We start from the raw sequence: 20655 nt of genomic DNA, 5'->3' as shown, positions 1-20655 counted from the left end.
GGCCCATCTGTAGGAGACACGCAGTGACTGAGGACATGGTATATATGTGATTATCCTGGGAATACAGAGGACGGGGACATCTCTCTGGGGTATTCCTGTTACTGGGCCCATCTGTAGGAGACACACAGTGACTGAGTACATGGTATATATGTGATTATCCTGGGAATACAGAGGACGGGGACATCTGTCTGGGGTATTCCTGTTACTGGCCCCATCTGTAGGAGACACGCAGTGACTGAGGACATGGTATATATGTGATTATCCTGGGAATACAGAGGACGGGGACATCTCTCTGGGGTATTCCTGTTACTGGGCCCATCTGTAGGAGACACACAGTGACTGAGGACATGGTATATATGTGATTATCCTGGGAATACAGAGGACGGGGACATCTCTCTGGGGTATTCCTGTTACTGGGCTCATCTGTAGGAGACACGCAGTGACTGAGGACATGGTATATATGTGATTATTCTGGGAATACAGAGGACGGGGACATCTCTCTGGGGTATTCCTGTTACTGGGCCCATCTGTAGGAGACACACAGTGACTGAGGACATTGTATATATGTGATTATCCTGGGAATACAGAGGACAAGGACATCTCTCTGGGGTATTCCTGTTACTGGCCCCATCTGTAGGAGACACGCAGTGACTGAGGATATTGTATATATGTGATTATCCTGGGAATACAGAGGATGGGGACATCTCTCTGGGGTATTCCTGTTACTGGGCCCATCTGTAGGAGACACCCAGTGACTGAGGACATTGTATATATGTGATTATCCTGGGAATACAGAGGACGGGGACATCTCTCTGGTGTATTCCTGTTACTGGGCCCATCTGTAGGAGACACACAGTGACTGAGGACATGGTATATATGTGATTATCCTGGGAATACAGAGGACGGGGACATCTCTCTGGGGTATTCCTGTTACTTGGCCACACCTGTAGGAGACACACAGTGACTGAGGACATGGTATATATGTGATTATCCTGGGAATACAGAGGACGGGGACATCTCTCTGGGGTATCTCTGTTACTGGGCCCATCTGTAGGAGACACGCAGTGACTGAGGACATGGTATATATGTGATTATCCTGGGAATACAGAGGACAGGGACATCTCTCTGGGGTATTCCTGTTACTGGCCCCATCTGTAGGAGACACGCAGTGACTGAGGACATGGTATATATGTGATTATCCTGGGAATACAGAGGACGGTGACATCTCTCTGGGGTATTCCTGTTACTGGGCCCATCTGTAGGAGACACACAGTGACTGAGGACATGGTATATATGTGATTATCCTGGGAATACAGAGGACGGGGACATCTCTCTGGGGTATTCCTGTTACTGGGCCCATCTGTAGGAGACACGCAGTGACTGAGGACATGGTATATATGTGATTATCCTGGGAATACAGAGGACGGGGACATCTCTCTGGGGTATTCCTGTTACTGGGCCCATCTGTAGGAGACACGCAGTGACTGAGGACATTGTATATATGTGATTATCCTGGGAATACAGAGGACGGGGACATCTCTCTGGGGTATTCCTGTTACTGGGCCCATCTGTAGGAGACACACAGTGACTGAGGACATGGTATATATGTGATTATCCTGGGAATACAGAGGACGGGGACATCTCTCTGGGGTATTCCTGTTACTGGGCCATCTGTAGGAGACACACAGTGACTGAGGACATGGTATATATGTGATTATCCTGGGAATACAGAGGACGGGGACATCTCTCTGGGGTATTCCTGTTACTGGCCCCATCTGTAGGAGACACACAGTGACTGAGGACATTGTATATATGTGATTATCCTGGGAATACAGAGGACGGGGACATCTCTCTGGGGTATTCCTGTTACTGGGCCCATCTGTAGGAGACACCCAGTGACTGAGTACATGGTATATATGTGATTATCCTGGGAATACAGAGGACGGGGACATCTCTCTGGGGTATTCCTGTTACTGGGCCCATCTGTAGGAGACACACAGTGACTGAGGACATGGTATATATGTGATTATCCTGGGAATACAGAGGACGGGGACATCTCTCTGGGGTATTCCTGTTACTGGCCCCATCTGTAGGAGACACGCAGTGACTGAGGACATTGTATATATGTGATTATCCTGGGAATACAAAGGACGGGGACATCTCTCTGGGGTATTCCTGTTACTGGGCCCATCTGTAGGAGACACACAGTGACTGAGGACATTGTATATATGTGATTATCCTGGGAATATAGAGGACGGGGACATCTCTCTGGGGTATTCCTGTTACTGGGCCCATCTGTAGGAGACACGCAGTGACTGAGGACATTGTATATATGTGATTATCCTGGGAATACAGAGGACGGGGACATCTCTCTGGGGTATTCCTGTTACTGGCCCCATCTGTAGGAGACACACAGTGACTGAGGACATGGTATATATGTGATTATCCTGGGAATACAGAGGACGGGGACATCTCTCTGGGGTATTCCTGTTATGCTGCTTTCAGACCGCATAACTGGCTTTGACCCTGTATTTGGAAACGTTTCCAAAAACGGGTCTGCCAGATAAAACCCCTTTCACACCGCAGCACTTAAACGGTATATTACCGTTTAAGTGCCGATTTTTTGACACTGGCAGACCCGTTTTTGGAAACTTTCCAAATACAGGGTCAAAGCCAGTGCAGCCTTCAGCCCTCCCCTCCGTGCAGCTCCCCCCCACCCCCTCGCGTGTCGACCGAGAGCATGTCGACGCCCCCGCGCATGTCGACGCCCCCCCACCCCGCGTGTCGGCGCCCCCCCCCCCCCGTGTCGACTTACCCCGTCCCGGTACCTCCGTTGTGGACTGCAGCTCAGTATGCTCGGAAAGCACTTATGAAAAAAGTGTCTTCCAGAAAATGGCTGCCCCATAGGAAACCCTGTTTAAAAAAACCTGTCTTCCGTATGGGGGGCAGCCATTTTCTGAAAGACACTTTTTTCATAAGTGCTTTCCGAGCATACTGAGCTGCAGTGCCGGGAACCACAACGGAGATACCGGCACGGGGCGGGGTAAGTCGACACGCGCGGGGGGTCGACACGCGGGGGGGCCGTCGACACGCGCGGGGGGGGGGCGTCGACACGCGCGCGGGGGGTGTCGACACGCGCGGGGGGGCTCCAGTGCTGTGAATACTTAATGAGCGCTCATTAAGTATTCACTGTGCTGAATTTAGGACCCAGCTCATTGGCTGGGTCCTAAATACCGTTTCTGAGCCGATTTTTGCGCTAAAATACCGGTTCAGAAACGGGTAGGACCCTGCATTTTAACCGGTTAGAAAAAACGGCATTTTCTAACCGGTTAAGTGGGACTGGACCTTTCAGACCGCACACATTACCGTTTTAAAACGGTAAAAAAACGGCAATTTACCGTTTTAAAAGTGCGGTCTGAAAGGGGCATTACTGGGCCCATCTGTAGGACACACGCAGTGACTGAGGACATGGTATATATGTGATTATCCTGGGAATACAGAGGACGAGGACATCTCTCTGGGGTATTCCTGTTACTGGGCCCATCTGTAGGAGACACACAGTGACTGAGGACATTGTATATATGTGATTATCCTGGGAATACAGAGGACGGGGACATCTCTGTGGGGTATTCCTGTTACTGGGCCCATCTGTAGGAGACACGCAGTGACTGAGGACATGGTATATATGTGATTATCCTGGGAATACAGAGGATGGGGACATCTCTCTGGGGTATTCCTGTTACTGGGCCCATCTGTAGGAGACACGCAGTGACTGAGGACATGGTATATATGTGATTATCCTGGGAATACAGAGGACGGGGACATCTCTCTGGGGTATTCCTGTTACTGGCCCATCTGTAGGAGACACGCAGTGACTGAGGACATGGTATATATGTGATTATCCTGGGAATACAGAGGACGGGGACATCTCTCTGGGGTATTCCTGTTACTGGGCCCATCTGTAGGAGACACGCAGTGACTGAGGACATGGTATGTAACGATCAGATCAGGTGATCGATCAAATTAACGTATGCCTCCTGTTATGATTATCTGTGCAATCAATGTATGTCTGGTATGTTTGGTAAAATCATGCCGCCTGTGATTATTATGTGGGAGATCAGAACATGTCATGTATTATGTGTGTGGACTATTGGTGACCCAGGGAGTGTAGCCATCTGTGGACTCCTCTGGAGTTAGGATGTAAGATAAGATCTGAGACCCCTCATAAACCAGATTGGGGGGGAGAGCAATAGTGTCCAGCCAACCGGCCAAAGTGGCTCTGGCCCTGCACTAAATGACCTCTTATCACTTGAGGAATGTATAAGATCTACTTCAAAGCAGGGACAAATTCTTTATGGGAAAGATCTAGGGACCTTCACTAGGCTCAGCAAGGGAATGGTTAAAAATCCCAAGGGTGGGAGGGATGAGGGAGGCTGCAGATAAAACCTCTGTACCTTGGGATAGTCAGTGTCACTACCTGGGGGTCTAGCAAAGCAGGCTGTAGGCGACGAGAGATTTCTTGTGGAGGACCCCCCCACTTCAGGATCTGTATTTAAGTGTAAGATAGGTTCTGTCTTTTTTCCCTTTTTATTTTTGAAATTGCATTTAAAACTCGTGTGTACTTTTAAAATCTCTGTAAAATCTTGTAACTGTTTTCTAAAGCTCTGTAGTTTTCTAGGAATAAATAATACATATTCTCAGTCCTGGTTCTGTGTTCCTAAGACTCATTAGCCTCAGAAGAGAAAGGCTGGAAAGCGTTACCATTGTTATCTTGTATTGTGTGGTCAGGGGCGAGCCAAGCCGCCCCTTGCGCAGTTTCAGGCGCTAAAATCAGGTTTTGGCTGGTGGCAGTGTACCTCAAGGAAAGGACCCGAGTGTCCTGAGTGAACCCCAGTCACGGCCGGAGCTGCTCAGATTGACGTATCGGAGCAGGCGACCGGTGGGTCCGCCAAACTGCCAGCTGCAGGGGAGAATCCGTGTCCAGGAGTCCGACGCACAGCTGTGGTGGGCTGTGTCAATACCAGCCGGGATGGGCACAGCTCCCACTATATCAGTGTGCTCACAGACTATGGGTTCGAGGACACCTGTGTGCTTTTAGTTTGCCATCTCCTGCGAGAGGGACAGGGACTATGCCCATTGCCCACCCTAGCCACGGCTATGGCGTCAGGTGGTGCCATGACAGACGTCAAGTATAGTGAAGTGTTAGTACAGATCCCGCAGAATCAGTGGCAGTCTGTCTCAGCACAGAGACCACTGCTACCTGTCCAGGTGATGTAGTTAATAGCGCACTGATGAGACGGTGACGTGGGTCACCGCCTCTGTGCGCCATTTTAAAAGGGGGAGGTGTAACGATCAGATCAGGTGATCGATCAAATTAACGTATGCCTCCTGTTATGATTATCTGTGCAATCAATGTATGTCTGGTATGTTTGGTAAAATCATGCCGCCTGTGATTATTATGTGGGAGATCAGAACATGTCATGTATTATGTGTGTGGACTATTGGTGACCCAGGGAGTGTAGCCATCTGTGGACTCCTCTGGAGTTAGGATGTAAGATAAGATCTGAGACCCCTCATAAACCAGATTGGGGGGGAGAGCAATAGTGTCCAGCCAACCGGCCAAAGTGGCTCTGGCCCTGCACTAAATGACCTCTTATCACTTGAGGAATGTATAAGATCTACTTCAAAGCAGGGACAAATTCTTTATGGGAAAGATCTAGGGACCTTCACTAGGCTCAGCAAGGGAATGGTTAAAAATCCCAAGGGTGGGAGGGATGAGGGAGGCTGCAGATAAAACCTCTGTACCTTGGGATAGTCAGTGTCACTACCTGGGGGTCTAGCAAAGCAGGCTGTAGGCGACGAGAGATTTCTTGTGGAGGACCCCCCCACTTCAGGATCTGTATTTAAGTGTAAGATAGGTTCTGTCTTTTTTCCCTTTTTATTTTTGAAATTGCATTTAAAACTCGTGTGTACTTTTAAAATCTCTGTAAAATCTTGTAACTGTTTTCTAAAGCTCTGTAGTTTTCTAGGAATAAATAATACATATTCTCAGTCCTGGTTCTGTGTTCCTAAGACTCATTAGCCTCAGAAGAGAAAGGCTGGAAAGCGTTACCATTGTTATCTTGTATTGTGTGGTCAGGGGCGAGCCAAGCCGCCCCTTGCGCAGTTTCAGGCGCTAAAATCAGGTTTTGGCTGGTGGCAGTGTACCTCAAGGAAAGGACCCGAGTGTCCTGAGTGAACCCCAGTCACGGCCGGAGCTGCTCAGATTGACGTATCGGAGCAGGCGACCGGTGGGTCCGTGACATTTGGCGGCAAGCGGTGGGATGGAGAATTCATTTTTCTCTTTAAGAACTTAAGTGAGTGTGGGTAGAATTTTGTGAGAAATACCCACATCACCAGAATCAGAACTCAGAGCTTTACTATAGTTTTAAAAGTCACACAGTGAGTGCAATTTCTGTTCCCCTCCCTTCTCTTGTTTTCTTTACTATCATTTTATTTGGCAAGTGTGAGACTCAGGATGTCTGATTACCGGATGATGAGACGTGATGATCTGGCGACTATATGTGTACGGAGGGACATCCCTTGGTCTGGCCTGAGTAAAGAACTGATGATAAAAGGCACTCATGGAAGCCGATCGGGTTCTAGCTGCTGGAGGAAGCCAGTCCAGGGACACTCCTACTCCAAGGGCTCAGTTGGCACAAGACAACACAAGTGATGCCCTGCCAGGGTCAGATGCATCTGCTGGCAACAGTGAGTCTACACTGCAGAGTTACCTTCAAACTGCTGTCAGGCAAATGAAGGACCTGGACCCCACAATGGCCGTGCAGCTAATGCAGCTAGAGGCTGAGCAGCGCAGAGCCGAGCTAGAGGCTGAGCAGCGCAGAGCCGAGCTAGAGGCTGAGGAGCGCAAAGCCGTACGAGAGGCTGCAGAGCGTCAGGCCCAGCGTGAATACCAGTTGGAACTGGTGAGGCTCAGGGGGCTGATCGCTGTTGGTGAACCAGTGGAGGATGATACAGGGCATCATGATGGCGAACCTTTACGTGAGACTTTATCTGCCGTGGCTACTGAGTTAGCAGGAGATGGGCTTCGTACTGAACTTTTACTGTCTGCGGAAGTAAATAATGTGTTGGATCATGGTGTGGACTCTGTTATCAATCATGGGGAGCCTAACAAGGGACAGAGGTCCCAAATGACCGCTGACGTGAATTTCACCGGACCGCGTCATGCACAGTTCCCTGTCTTGGAAGCAGACAGAGGAAGCCAAGTGAGTGTCAGCTTGGTTGTGAGTAATGAGCTGGCCCTGGACACTACAACCGATGCTCAGAGAGGTGACATCTCTGCTAGCACCAGGGAGACTGTAGGATGTGTGGCAGTCAGGGAGACTGCAGAGTACCAATCCCCTACAGCACCAGAAGAGCCCAGTGGGTATATTGACCCAGTGGAGGATGATGATATGTTTACCCTACTGAGCACAGAGGAACTAACGGAAGAATGCCAGCTGCAAGGTATCTCCTGCCACAACCATACTCGTGGGGAGATGATCACGCAGCTCACCCAGGCCAGGGACGATGAGTGCAATGCCTTCAGCCAGTATCGTGCAGCATTTCGTTTCTGGGGTCCATCCGCGTCTCCTTGGGTGCTGCTGAGAGAACTGGGACAATGTTACAAATTTGCGCAGCAGGAGGTCGATGCTTGGAGAAAGCTGGATACCCCATTTTGGGGAGATCAGTGCCGCCGGATAGGTGTGGAGTGGCGTCGCCTAGAACAGCTGTTGTTACCAGCTCTGGAAGCAGAGTTCCAGTTTAAACGGTTGGGAGAAGCAGAATCTGAGGATGTCAGCAGCTTGCTCTCACCAGGGGTGCCCTACCAGGACAAGGTGCCTCTGCCTACTACAGCAGTCATGGAACCTGCTCAGGAGACCTCACATCACAAGGCCCAGTTTAAACTGCTGGAAGATGTGAGCAGCATGTTCCCACCCGTTGCTCCAGATTTGTTGCCGGAAGCGGCTGGCTGCATAGTGAAAGTATGCAGGGGAGAGACTATGTCGGAAATAGGAATGGGACTTTCTGACTGTATGCACACAAGTATGTGTGGGACTACTGATGTGGGACTTTTATTAACTCCACACATATCTGTCGCTAACCCTTCTGAACCATATGATGCATCTCAGGTAGTATGTAACCATGCTGAACATTGCAATGTTGTTATTTTGTGTGAAGCCCCTGGGATGATCTGTGATAGTGCCGTACCTTCGGTAGAGGTGGAGGGTGAGTTAGAGACAGGTATAGTGGGTAATCCTTGCCAGTTTGTGGGGTTAAATGAATGCCCTAATCTAGTTGGGAATGAGACACCCTCACTCACCAGTGGTAGGAGTGCTGCTGGTGATGTCATTAGGGTTGCTGTGCTAGAAGTTAACCCTGTTCTTCCAGTGATGTCTGGTTGTGACATGGTGCCATGGGACGCTAACTGCACCAATGGGACCGATCTGAGTTGGTTGCAGGCAGAGCATGTACCTGCCCATAAGTTACTGGTGACAACATGCTCAGATAACGTCATTCCTGCTCAGAGACAATGGGATCCAGATATAACGGGTTTGCCACGGTGCAATTGTAAGCCAGCAGGATGGGCCCCATGTGTTGTGGAAGATGCACAGGCTAATTTGCAGGTATTGCAGGATGTCTCCCCAGGTTATGATATTGATGTTACTGTTGATAATGTGATGTCTTGCGCTACTGTGGGAAATGTGGTACCAGGTATAATAAGTGACCCGGTGGGTCCTGCGTGCACTGTAGACCTGTCAGATAGGGAGAGAGTGTCCCTTACTGCAGCTTTCCCCCCAAACCCCCCTCCTTACTGTAGCCACACAAGAACAGATACAGGAACACAGCAGGGGTTACCTCCAGACACTGAGAACCCTCCAGAGAGTGCATTTTTCCAGCATCACTGGATAACGGATGCCTCTCCTGAGAACCTCAGTGGCACCACCCCAGGCACAGAACCTGCGGGTCTGGGAGGGAAGGTCAGGCTCAGGAAGGTGTCCTGGACTGCCATGGAAAGCTCGGCTTTCCACGCAAAACTGAGAATCAACCCTGCACAGGCTGCCCCATACCTGGGAATAGGGAAAGATACCCCTGGGTACAGTGAAAGGGTTGTTTCAGGAATAGAGCCAGTGGCTAGTAGGGAAGCTGCTGTGTGTAACCAGAAGGGTGGGAGGGCCCGAGAAGCACAGGTAAACTCAGCTCCATTAACCTCAGGAAAGCTGAGCTGGGATGTTCCCAAGACAGGGGACAAGGACCTGCTGGTATTCCCCCTTGCAGACACGTGCCCCCCTTCACAATTCACACACACAGACACAGAGGGCGAATCTCCTCACAAAAGGATGAGGTGTGTGGTGTTGAGTGAGTGGACCTTCCCCCCAGTGAAGGGGAGGGGGGGTCAGTCAGCTCAGGAGAGGTGCTGGGAAGACATTTTTCAGTCTGTATATAGTGCTGGGAGAATGGCCCACACCTGTGGTATAGTTAAACGTGCCGAGTTACGAGTCCCAGGGGGATGGCCATTTGGGGTGTGGCGGAATGGTCTGGTACTGATCTCAGTGAGTAAGGCCAAACTGCCAGCTGCAGGGGAGAATCCGTGTCCAGGAGTCCGACGCACAGCTGTGGTGGGCTGTGTCAATACCAGCCGGGATGGGCACAGCTCCCACTATATCAGTGTGCTCACAGACTATGGGTTCGAGGACACCTGTGTGCTTTTAGTTTGCCATCTCCTGCGAGAGGGACAGGGACTATGCCCATTGCCCACCCTAGCCACGGCTATGGCGTCAGGTGGTGCCATGACAGACGTCAAGTATAGTGAAGTGTTAGTACAGATCCCGCAGAATCAGTGGCAGTCTGTCTCAGCACAGAGACCACTGCTACCTGTCCAGGTGATGTAGTTAATAGCGCACTGATGAGACGGTGACGTGGGTCACCGCCTCTGTGCGCCATTTTAAAAGGGGGAGGTGTAACGATCAGATCAGGTGATCGATCAAATTAACGTATGCCTCCTGTTATGATTATCTGTGCAATCAATGTATGTCTGGTATGTTTGGTAAAATCATGCCGCCTGTGATTATTATGTGGGAGATCAGAACATGTCATGTATTATGTGTGTGGACTATTGGTGACCCAGGGAGTGTAGCCATCTGTGGACTCCTCTGGAGTTAGGATGTAAGATAAGATCTGAGACCCCTCATAAACCAGATTGGGGGGGAGAGCAATAGTGTCCAGCCAACCGGCCAAAGTGGCTCTGGCCCTGCACTAAATGACCTCTTATCACTTGAGGAATGTATAAGATCTACTTCAAAGCAGGGACAAATTCTTTATGGGAAAGATCTAGGGACCTTCACTAGGCTCAGCAAGGGAATGGTTAAAAATCCCAAGGGTGGGAGGGATGAGGGAGGCTGCAGATAAAACCTCTGTACCTTGGGATAGTCAGTGTCACTACCTGGGGGTCTAGCAAAGCAGGCTGTAGGCGACGAGAGATTTCTTGTGGAGGACCCCCCCACTTCAGGATCTGTATTTAAGTGTAAGATAGGTTCTGTCTTTTTTCCCTTTTTATTTTTGAAATTGCATTTAAAACTCGTGTGTACTTTTAAAATCTCTGTAAAATCTTGTAACTGTTTTCTAAAGCTCTGTAGTTTTCTAGGAATAAATAATACATATTCTCAGTCCTGGTTCTGTGTTCCTAAGACTCATTAGCCTCAGAAGAGAAAGGCTGGAAAGCGTTACCATTGTTATCTTGTATTGTGTGGTCAGGGGCGAGCCAAGCCGCCCCTTGCGCAGTTTCAGGCGCTAAAATCAGGTTTTGGCTGGTGGCAGTGTACCTCAAGGAAAGGACCCGAGTGTCCTGAGTGAACCCCAGTCACGGCCGGAGCTGCTCAGATTGACGTATCGGAGCAGGCGACCGGTGGGTCCGTGACATGGTATATATGTGATTATCCTGGGAATACAGAGGACGGGGACATCTCTCTGGGGTATTCCTGTTACTGGGCCCATCTGTAGGAGACATGCAGTGACCGAGGACATGGTATATATGTGATTATCCTGGGAATACAGAGGACGGGGACATCTCTCTGGGGTATTCCTGTGACTGGCCCCATCTGTAGGAGACACATAGTGACTGAGGACATGGTATATATGTGATTATCCTGGGAATACAGAGGACGGGGACATCTCTCTGGGGTATTCCCGTTACTGGCCCATCTGTAGGAGACACAGTGACTGAGGACATGGTATATATGTGATTATCCTGGGAATACAGAGGACGGGGACATCTCTCTGGGGTATTCCTGTTACTGGGCCCATCTGTAGGAGACACACAGTGACTGAGGACATTGTATATATGTGATTATCCTGGGAATACAGAGGACGGGGACATCTCTCTGGGGTATTCCTGTTACTGGTCCCATCTGTAGGAGACACACAGTGACTGAGTACATTGTATATATGTGATTATCCTGGGAATACAGAGGACGGGGACATCTCTCTGGGGTATTCCTGTTACTGGGCCCATCTGTAGGAGACACGCAGTTACTGAGGACATGGTATATATGTGATTATCCTGGGAATACAGAGGACGGGGACATCTCTCTGGGGTATTCCTGTTACTGGGCCCATCTGTAGGAGACACGCAGTGACTGAGGACATGGTATATATGTGATTATCCTGGGAATACAGAGGACGGGGACATCTCTCTGGGGTATTCCTGTTACTGGGCCCATCTGTAGGAGACACGCAGTGACTGAGGACATGGTATATATGTGATTATCCTGGGAATACAGAGGACGGGGACATCTCTCTGGTGTATTCCTGTTACTGGGCCCATCTGTAGGAGACACGCAGTGACTGAGGACATGGTATATATGTGATTATCCTGGGAATACAGAGGACGGGGACATCTCTCTGGGGTATTCCTGTTACTGGCCCCATCTGTAGGAGACACGCAGTGACTGAGGACATTGTATATATGTGATTATCCTGGGAATACAGAGGACGGGGACATCTCTCTGGGGTATTCCTGTTACTGGGCCCATCTGTAGGAGACACACAGTGACTGAGGACATGGTATATATGTGATTATCCTGGGAATACAGAGGACGGGGACATCTCTCTGGGGTATTCCTGTTACTGGGCCCATCTGTAGGAGACACACAGTGACTGAGGACATTGTATATATGTGATTATCCTGGGAATACAGAGGACGGGGAAATCTCTCTGGGGTATTCCTGTTACTGGGCCCATCTGTAGGAGACACACAGTGACTGAGGACATTGTATATATGTGATTATCCTGGGAATACAGAGGACGGGGACATCTCTCTGGGGTATTCCTGTTACTGGGCCCATCTGTAGGAGACACGCAGTGACTGAGGACATGGTATATATGTGATTATCCTGGGAATACAGAGGACGGGGACATCTCTCTGGGGTATCTCTGTTACTGGGCCATCTGTAGGAGACACGCAGTGACTGAGGACATGGTATATATGTGATTATCCTGGGAATACAGAGGACGGGGACATCTCTCTGGGGTATTCCTGTTACTGGGCCCATCTGTAGGAGACACGCAGTGACTGAGGACATGGTATATATGTGATTATCCTGGGAATACAGAGGACGGGGACATCTCTCTGGGGTATTCCTGTTACTGGGCCCATCTGTAGGAGACACGCAGTGACTGAGGACATTGTATATATGTGATTATCCTGGGAATACAGTGGACGGGGACATCTCTCTGGGGTATCTCTGTTACTGGCCCATCTGTAGGAGACACGCAGTGACTGAGGACATGGTATATATGTGATTATCCTGGGAATACAGAGGACGGGGACATCTCTCTGGGGTATTCCTGTTACTGGGCCCATCTGTAGGAGACACACAGTGACTGAGGACATGGTATATATGTGATTATCCTGGGAATACAGAGGACGGTGACATCTCTCTGGGGTATTCCTGTTACTGGCCCCATCTGTAGGAGACACACAGTGACTGAGGACATGGTATATATGTGATTATCCTGGAAATACAGAGGACGGGGACATCTCTCTGGGGTATTCCTGTTACTGGGCCCATCTGTAGGAGACACGCAGTGACTGAGGACATGGTATATATGTGATTATCCTGGGAATACAGAGGACGGGGACATCTCTCTGGGGTATTCCTGTTACTGGGCCCATCTGTAGGAGACACACAGTGACTGAGGACATTGTATATATGTGATTATCCTGGGAATACAGAGGACGGGGAAATCTCTCTGGGGTATTCCTGTTACTGGGCCCATCTGTAGGAGACACACAGTGACTGAGGACATGGTATATATGTGATTATCCTGGGAATACAGAGGACGGGGACATCTCTCTGGGGTATTCCTGTTACTGGGCCCATCTGTAGGAGACACGCAGTGACTGAGTACATGGTATATATGTGATTATACTGGGAATACAGAGGACGGGGACATCTCTCTGGGGTATTCCTGTTACTGGGCCCATCTGTAGGAGACACACAGTGACTGAGGACATGGTATATATGTGATTATCCTGGGAATACAGAGGACGGGGACATCTCTCTGGTGTATTCCTGTTACTGGGCCCATCTGTAGGAGACACACAGTGACTGAGGACATTGTATATATGTGATTATCCTGGGAATACAGAGGACGGGGACATCTCTCTGGGGTATTCCTGTTACTGGCCCATCTGTAGGAGACACACAGTGACTGAGGACATTGTATATATGTGATTATCCTGGAAATACAGAGGACGGGGACATCTCTCTGGGGTATTCCTGTTACTGGCCCCATCTGTAGGAGACACACAGTGACTGAGGACATGGTATATATGTGATTATCCTGGGAATACAGAGGACGGGGACATCTCTCTGGGGTATTCCTGTTACTGGCCCCATCTGTAGGAGACACACAGTGACTGAGGACATGGTATATATGTGATTATCCTGGGAATACAGAGGACGGGGACATCTCTCTGGGGTATTCCTGTTACTGGCCCCATCTGTAGGACACACAGTGACTGAGTACATTGTATATATGTGATTATCCTGGGAATACAGAGGACGGGGACATCTCTCTGGGGTATTCCTGTTACTGGGCCCATCTGTAGGAGACACAGTGACTGAGGACATTGTATATATGTGATTATCCTGGGAATACAGAGGACGGGGACATATCTCTGGGGTATCTCTGTTACTGGGCCCATCTGTAGGAGACACGCAGTGACTGAGGAGATTGTATATATGTGATTATCCTGGGAATACAGAGGACGGGGACATCTCTCTGGCGTATTCCTGTTACTGGGCCCATCTGTAGGAGACACGCAGTGACTGAGTACATTGTATATATGTGATTATCCTGGGAATACAGAGGACGGGGACATCTCTCTGGGGTATTCCTGTTACTGGCCCATCTGTAGGAGACACGCAGTGACTGAGTACATTGTATATATGTGATTATCCTGGGAATACAGAGGACGGGGACATCTCTGTGGGGTATTCCTGTTACTGGGCCCATCTGTAGGAGACACACGGTGACTGAGGACATTGTATATATGTGATTATCCTGGGAATACAGAGGACGGGGACATCTCTCTGGGGTATTCCTGTTACTGGGCCCATCTGTAGGAGACACACAGTGACTGAGGACATGGTATATATGTAATTATCCTGGGAATACAGAGGACGGGGACATCTCTCTGGGGTATTCCTGATACTGGGCCCATCTGTAGGAGACACACAGTGACTGAGGACATTGTATATATGTGATTATCCTGGGAATACAGAGGACGGGGACATCTCTCTGGTGTATTCCTGTTACTGGCCCATCTGTAGGAGACACGCAGTGACTGAGGACATTGTATATATGTGATTATCCTGGGAATACAGAGGACGGGGACATCTCTCTGGGATATTCCTGTTACTGGCCCATCTGTAGGAGACACGCAGTGACTGAGGACATGGTATATATGTGATTATCCTGGGAATACAGAGGACGGGGACATCTCTCTGGGGTATCTCTGTTACTGGGCCCATCTGTAGGAGACACACAGTGACTGAGGACATTGTATATATGTGATTATCCTGGGAATACAGAGGACGGGGACATCTCTCTGGGGTATTCCTGTTACTGGCCCATCTGTAGGAGACACACAGTGACTGAGGACATGGTATATATGTGATTATCCTGGGAATACCGAGGACGGGGACATCTCTCTGGGGTATTCCTGTTACTGGCCCATCTGTAGGAGACACAGTGACTGAGGACATTGTATATATGTGATTATCCTGGGAATACAGAGGACGGGGACATCTCTGTGGGGTATTCCTGTTACTGGGCCCATCTGTAGGAGACACACAGTGACTGAGGACATGGTATATATGTGATTATCCTGGGAATACAGAGGACGGGGACATCTCTCTGGGGTATTCCTGTTACTGGGCCCATCTGTAGGAGACACACGGTGACTGAGGACATTGTATATATGTGATTATCCTGGGAATACCGAGGACGGGGACATCTCTCTGGGGTATTCCTGTTACTGGGCCCATCTGTAGGAGACACGCAGTGACTGAGGACATGGTATATATGTGATTATCCTGGGAATACAGAGGACGGGGACATCTCTCTGGGGTATTCCTGTTACTGGGCCCATCTGTAGGAGACACGCAGTGACTGAGGACATGGTATATATGTGATTATCCTGGGAATACAGGGGACGGGGACATCTCTCTGGGGTATTCCTGTTACTGGCCCATCTGTAGGAGACACGCAGTGACAGAGTACATTGTATATATGTGATTATCCTGGGAATACAGAGGACGGGGACATCTCTGTGGGGTATTCCTATTACTGGGCCCATCCGTAGGAGACACACAGTGACTGAGGACATGGTATATATGTGATTATCCTGGGAATACAGAGGACGGGGACATCTCTCTGGGGTATTCCTGTTACTGGCCCCATCTGTAGGAGACACGCAGTGACAGAGTACATTGTATATATGTGATTATCCTGGGAAGACAGAGGACGGGGACATCTCTCTGGGGTATTCCTGTTACTGGCCCCATCTGTAGGAGACACGCAGTGACAGAGTACATGGTATATATGTGATTATCCTGGGAATACAGAGGACGGGGACATCTCTCTGGGGTATTCCTGTTACTGGGCCCATCTGTAGGAGACACAGTGACTGAGGACATTGTATATATGTGATTATCCTGGGAATACAGAGGACGGGGACATCTCTCTGGGGTATTCCTGTTACTGGGCCCATCTGTAGGAGACACAGTGACTGAGGACATTGTATATATGTGATTATCCTGGGAATACAGAGGACGGGGACATTTCTCTGGGGTATTCCTGTTACTGGCCCCATCTGTAGGAGACACACAGTGACTGAGGACAGGGTATATATGTGATTATCCTGGGAATACAGAGGACGGGGACATCTCTCTGGGGTATTCCTGTTACTGGGCCCATCTGTAGGAGACACACAGTGACTGAGTACATTGTATATATGTGATTATCCTGGGAATACAGAGGTCAGGGACATCTCTCTGGGGTATTCCTGTTACTGGCCCATCTGTAGGAGACACACAGTGACTGAGGACATTGTTTATATGTGATTATCCTGAGAATACAGATGACGGGGACATCTCTCTGGGGTATCCCTGTTACTGGCCCATCTGTAGGAGACACGCAGTGACTGAGTACATAGTATATATGTGACTATCCTGGGAATACAGAGGACGGGGACATCTCTCTGGGGTATTCCTGTTACAGGGCCATCTGTAGGAGACACGCAGTGACTGAGGACATTGTATATATGTGATTATCCTGGGAATATAGAAGACGGGGACATCTCTCTGGGGTATTCCTGTTACTGGGCCCATCTGTAGGAGACACGCAGTGACTGAGGACATTGTATATATGTGATTATCCTGGGAATACAGAGGACGGGGACATCTCTCTGGGGTATTCCTGTTACTGGCCCATCTGTAGGAGACACGCAGTGACTGAGGACATTGTATATATGTGATTATCCTGGGAATACAGAGGACGGGGACATCTCTCTGGGGTATTCCCGTTACTGGGCCCATCTGTAGGAGAGACGCAGTGACTGAGGACATGGTATATATGTGATTATCCTGGGAATACAGAGGACGGGGACATCTCTCTGGGGTATTCCTGTTACTGGGCCCATCTGTAGGAGACACACAGTGACTGAGGACATGGTATATATGTGATTATCCTGGGAATACCGAGGACGGGGACATCTCTCTGGGGTATTCCTGTTACTGGCCCATCTGTAGGAGACACACAGTGACTGAGGACATGGTATATATGTGATTATCCTGGGAATACAGAGGACGGGGACATCTCTCTGGGGTATTCCTGTTACTGGCCCATCTGTAGGAGACACACAGTGACTGAGGACATTGTATATATGTGATTATCCTGGGAATACAGAGGACGGGAACATCTCTCTGGGGTATTCCTGTTACTGGCCCATCTGTAGGAGACACGCAGTGACTGAGGACATGGTATATATGTGATTATCCTGGGAATACAGAGGACGGGGACATCTCTCTGGGGTATCCCTGTTACTGGCCCATCTGTAGGAGACACACAGTGACTGAGGACATGGTATATATGTGATTATCCTGGGAATACAGAGGACGGGGACATCTCTCTGGGGTATTCCTGTTACTGGCCCATCTGTAGGAGACAAGCAGTGACTGAGGACATTGTATATATGTGATTATCCTGGGAATACAGAGGACGGGGACATCTCTCTGGGATATTCCTGTTACTGGGCCCATCTGTAGGAGACACGCAGTGACTGAGGACATGGTATATATGTGATTATCCTGGGAATACAGAGGACGGGGACATCTCTCTGGGGTATTCCTGTTACTGGCCCATCTGTAGGAGACACACAGTGACTGAGGACATGGTATATATGTGATTATCCTGGGAATACAGAGGACGGGGACATCTCTCTGGGGTATTCCTGTTACTGGGCCCATCTGTAGGAGACACGCAGTGACTGAGGACATTGTATATATGTGATTATCCTGGGAATACAGAGGACGGGGACATCTCTCTGGGGTATTCCTGTTACTGGCCCATCTGTAGGAGACACGCAGTGACTGAGGACATGGTATATATGTGATTATCCTGGGAATACAGAGGACGGGGACATCTCTCTGGGGTATCCCTGTTACTGGCCCATCTGTAGGAGACACACAGTGACTGAGGACATGGTATATATGTGATTATCCTGGGAATACAGAGGACGGGGACATCTCTCTGGGGTATTCCTGTTACTGGCCCATCTGTAGGAGACAAGCAGTGACTGAGGACATTGTATATATGTGATTATCCTGGGAATACAGAGGATGGGGACATCTCTCTGGGATATTCCTGTTACTGGGCCCATCTGTAGGAGACACGCAGTGACTGAGGACATGGTATATATGTGATTATCCTGGGAATACAGAGAACGGGGACATCTCTCTGGGGTATTCCTGTTACTGGGCCCATCTGTAGGAGACACACAGTGACTGAGGACATTGTATATATGTGATTATCCTGGGAATACAGAGGACGGGGACATCTCTGGGGTATTCCTGTTACTGGGCCCATCTGTGGGAGACACGCAGTGACTGAGTACATTGTATATATGTGATTATCAGATGCTGGGTGTATATAGGGGATCCCCAAACCTGGTCTCCCCTGTACAATAAATGTCTCCTCTTACCCAGTGATGTGAGGGGCCGGTGATTCTCCATCATCACGTCCTTGTACAGACCCCTGTGTTCCTCTATATACTCCCCCTCCTGCATGGAGAGATAGACAGTGACATCCTCACACGTTATAGGAACCTGACACACACAATGATACATTCATCACCCAGACACATCCCCGGTGTTACTATATAACGTCCCATTCCCAGCAGTCACCTCTCTGGTCACCAGAGCTGTGGAGTCGGAGGAAATTTCGAGTACCTGGAGTCGGGGTTGAGTCGGCAAACCATGCACCGACTCCGAAAATTATAATTAATGACTTCTCTACTGTAAGAACAAAGACCAATGCATGCAGTGCCTCACGTAACCGCAAAACAAACACGTTAAGTGACAGTGAAAAAGCATGCTTTTCATGTGCTTCACTATATGGCACGCAACGCACAATTCGGAGCACCAATACTTATAAATGTATTCTCCCTTGTAGTTTACAACTTATTTCCAACGTTCCATAAGGTTTCAATACCTCGTTGGTAGAAATCACCTGGTGTAGACTCGAAAAATTTATTCAACCAAGCTCTCCCACCATACGCACAACCAAGCTCTCCCACCATACGCACAACCAAGCTCTCCCACCATACGCACAACCAAGCTCTCCCACCATACGCACAACATCTTTTTACGCGGATGAAGATCTTGTTTCATGCGCGGGGTCGTTTGTTTACCTTGGCTAAGCCATTCCTTACGCTGGTTCATATTGATGTACAGGCACCATTTTTCGTCGCCAGTAACGATTCGGTAAAGAAATCGTTCCTTGTGTCCATGAATTGAACGGCGACGAGCAAGCAAACCAGCGGAGATTGTGGCTCGTTGATTTTTGTTGTGGTCACAAAGCAGGAACTCATGCTCCACACTCCTGAACCTTTCCTATGGAGTGAAGATTCTTCTCTATAGCTAGAAGAGCTTAGAAGGACGTGATGGAACAGCTTCTTGGATTCAACTGTTATACCCCTTTCACATCGCACTTTTAAAACGGTATATTGCCGTTTTTTTTCCCCATTTTAAAACGTTTAAGGCTGCAGTGTGAAAGTGCCAGAGTTGATTTACCGGTTAAAGATAACCGGTATTTCAACACGTTTAAAAAGCAGAGTCCTACACGGTTCAAAGCCGTTTTTGAATGGCTCTATTTCAATGGCTTGAAACGTGTCCCTTGGGGGTTAATCGGGTTGAATGTGTGAATGGTATTAAATGCTTTTTAAAACGGTTTTCACCTGCAATGTGAAAGGTCTTAAGCTGCCCATACACGCTGCTAAGCCGATGTGTGCTTTGAGGTGCGCGCTCCAGTGCACCTCATCGCACAGTACAAAAAGAATGTGCTTGCAAATACTTTTTGTACTTAGGTTTCATCAAATTGCATCGCATTGCATGCACAACGCATGCAATGCAATGTGATCCCTGCTATTGCAGCCCACAACGCACGCCCGCATCTGGACGTGTATGGGCTGCTTTAAGGTTCAGACCCGTTTTAAAGTCCCATTTAAGAATACAGGGTCAATACCCTTTTCTGCAATGTGAAAGCAGTATTAGTGTTTATATTTATTTTAAAACCTGCATGCCTGCTTGTCTGTATGAGGGGAGACATGTGTACATGTTTCTGGAAGAAACGGTCTATCTATACATTTGCTAAGCATATAACTAAATTTCAAGATTAATATAAACCATTTCCAGGTTTTACAGAGTTTGATTTTGGTTCATATAGATAAGCTTTGTTTTTGTTCCCAAAACAACCAAATAATGTGGTTTTTATCTTTGAACTGGTAAAGTTCCTGTTCCTGATGTTTATACCTATTGCTACTATCCAGCC

At 48.8% G+C, this 20655-nt stretch overlaps 1 protein-coding gene across 1 annotated transcript in view; it reads right to left on the bottom strand.

Annotated features, from left to right (window-relative positions):
- LOC146009827 (uncharacterized) overlaps positions 1-18859 on the bottom strand; it is a 66204-nt gene extending 47345 nt beyond the window's left edge. The window contains exon 1 of the mRNA XM_083150345.1: positions 18809-18859. Within this exon, the coding sequence (XP_083006471.1) occupies positions 18809-18842 (34 nt within the window). The 5' untranslated portion in view covers positions 18843-18859. The remainder of the gene's footprint in view (positions 1-18808) is intronic.
- Between the last annotated feature and the right edge of the window lie 1796 nt (positions 18860-20655).

Source organism: Crinia signifera, chromosome 6 (assembly GCF_055691185.1).
Source record: "Crinia signifera chromosome 6, ASM5569118v1, whole genome shotgun sequence".
Classification (NCBI taxonomy): domain Eukaryota; kingdom Metazoa; phylum Chordata; class Amphibia; order Anura; family Myobatrachidae; genus Crinia; species Crinia signifera.
Note: the sequence above shows the minus strand (reverse complement) of the source record. Positions and strands in the feature narration are given on the sequence as shown.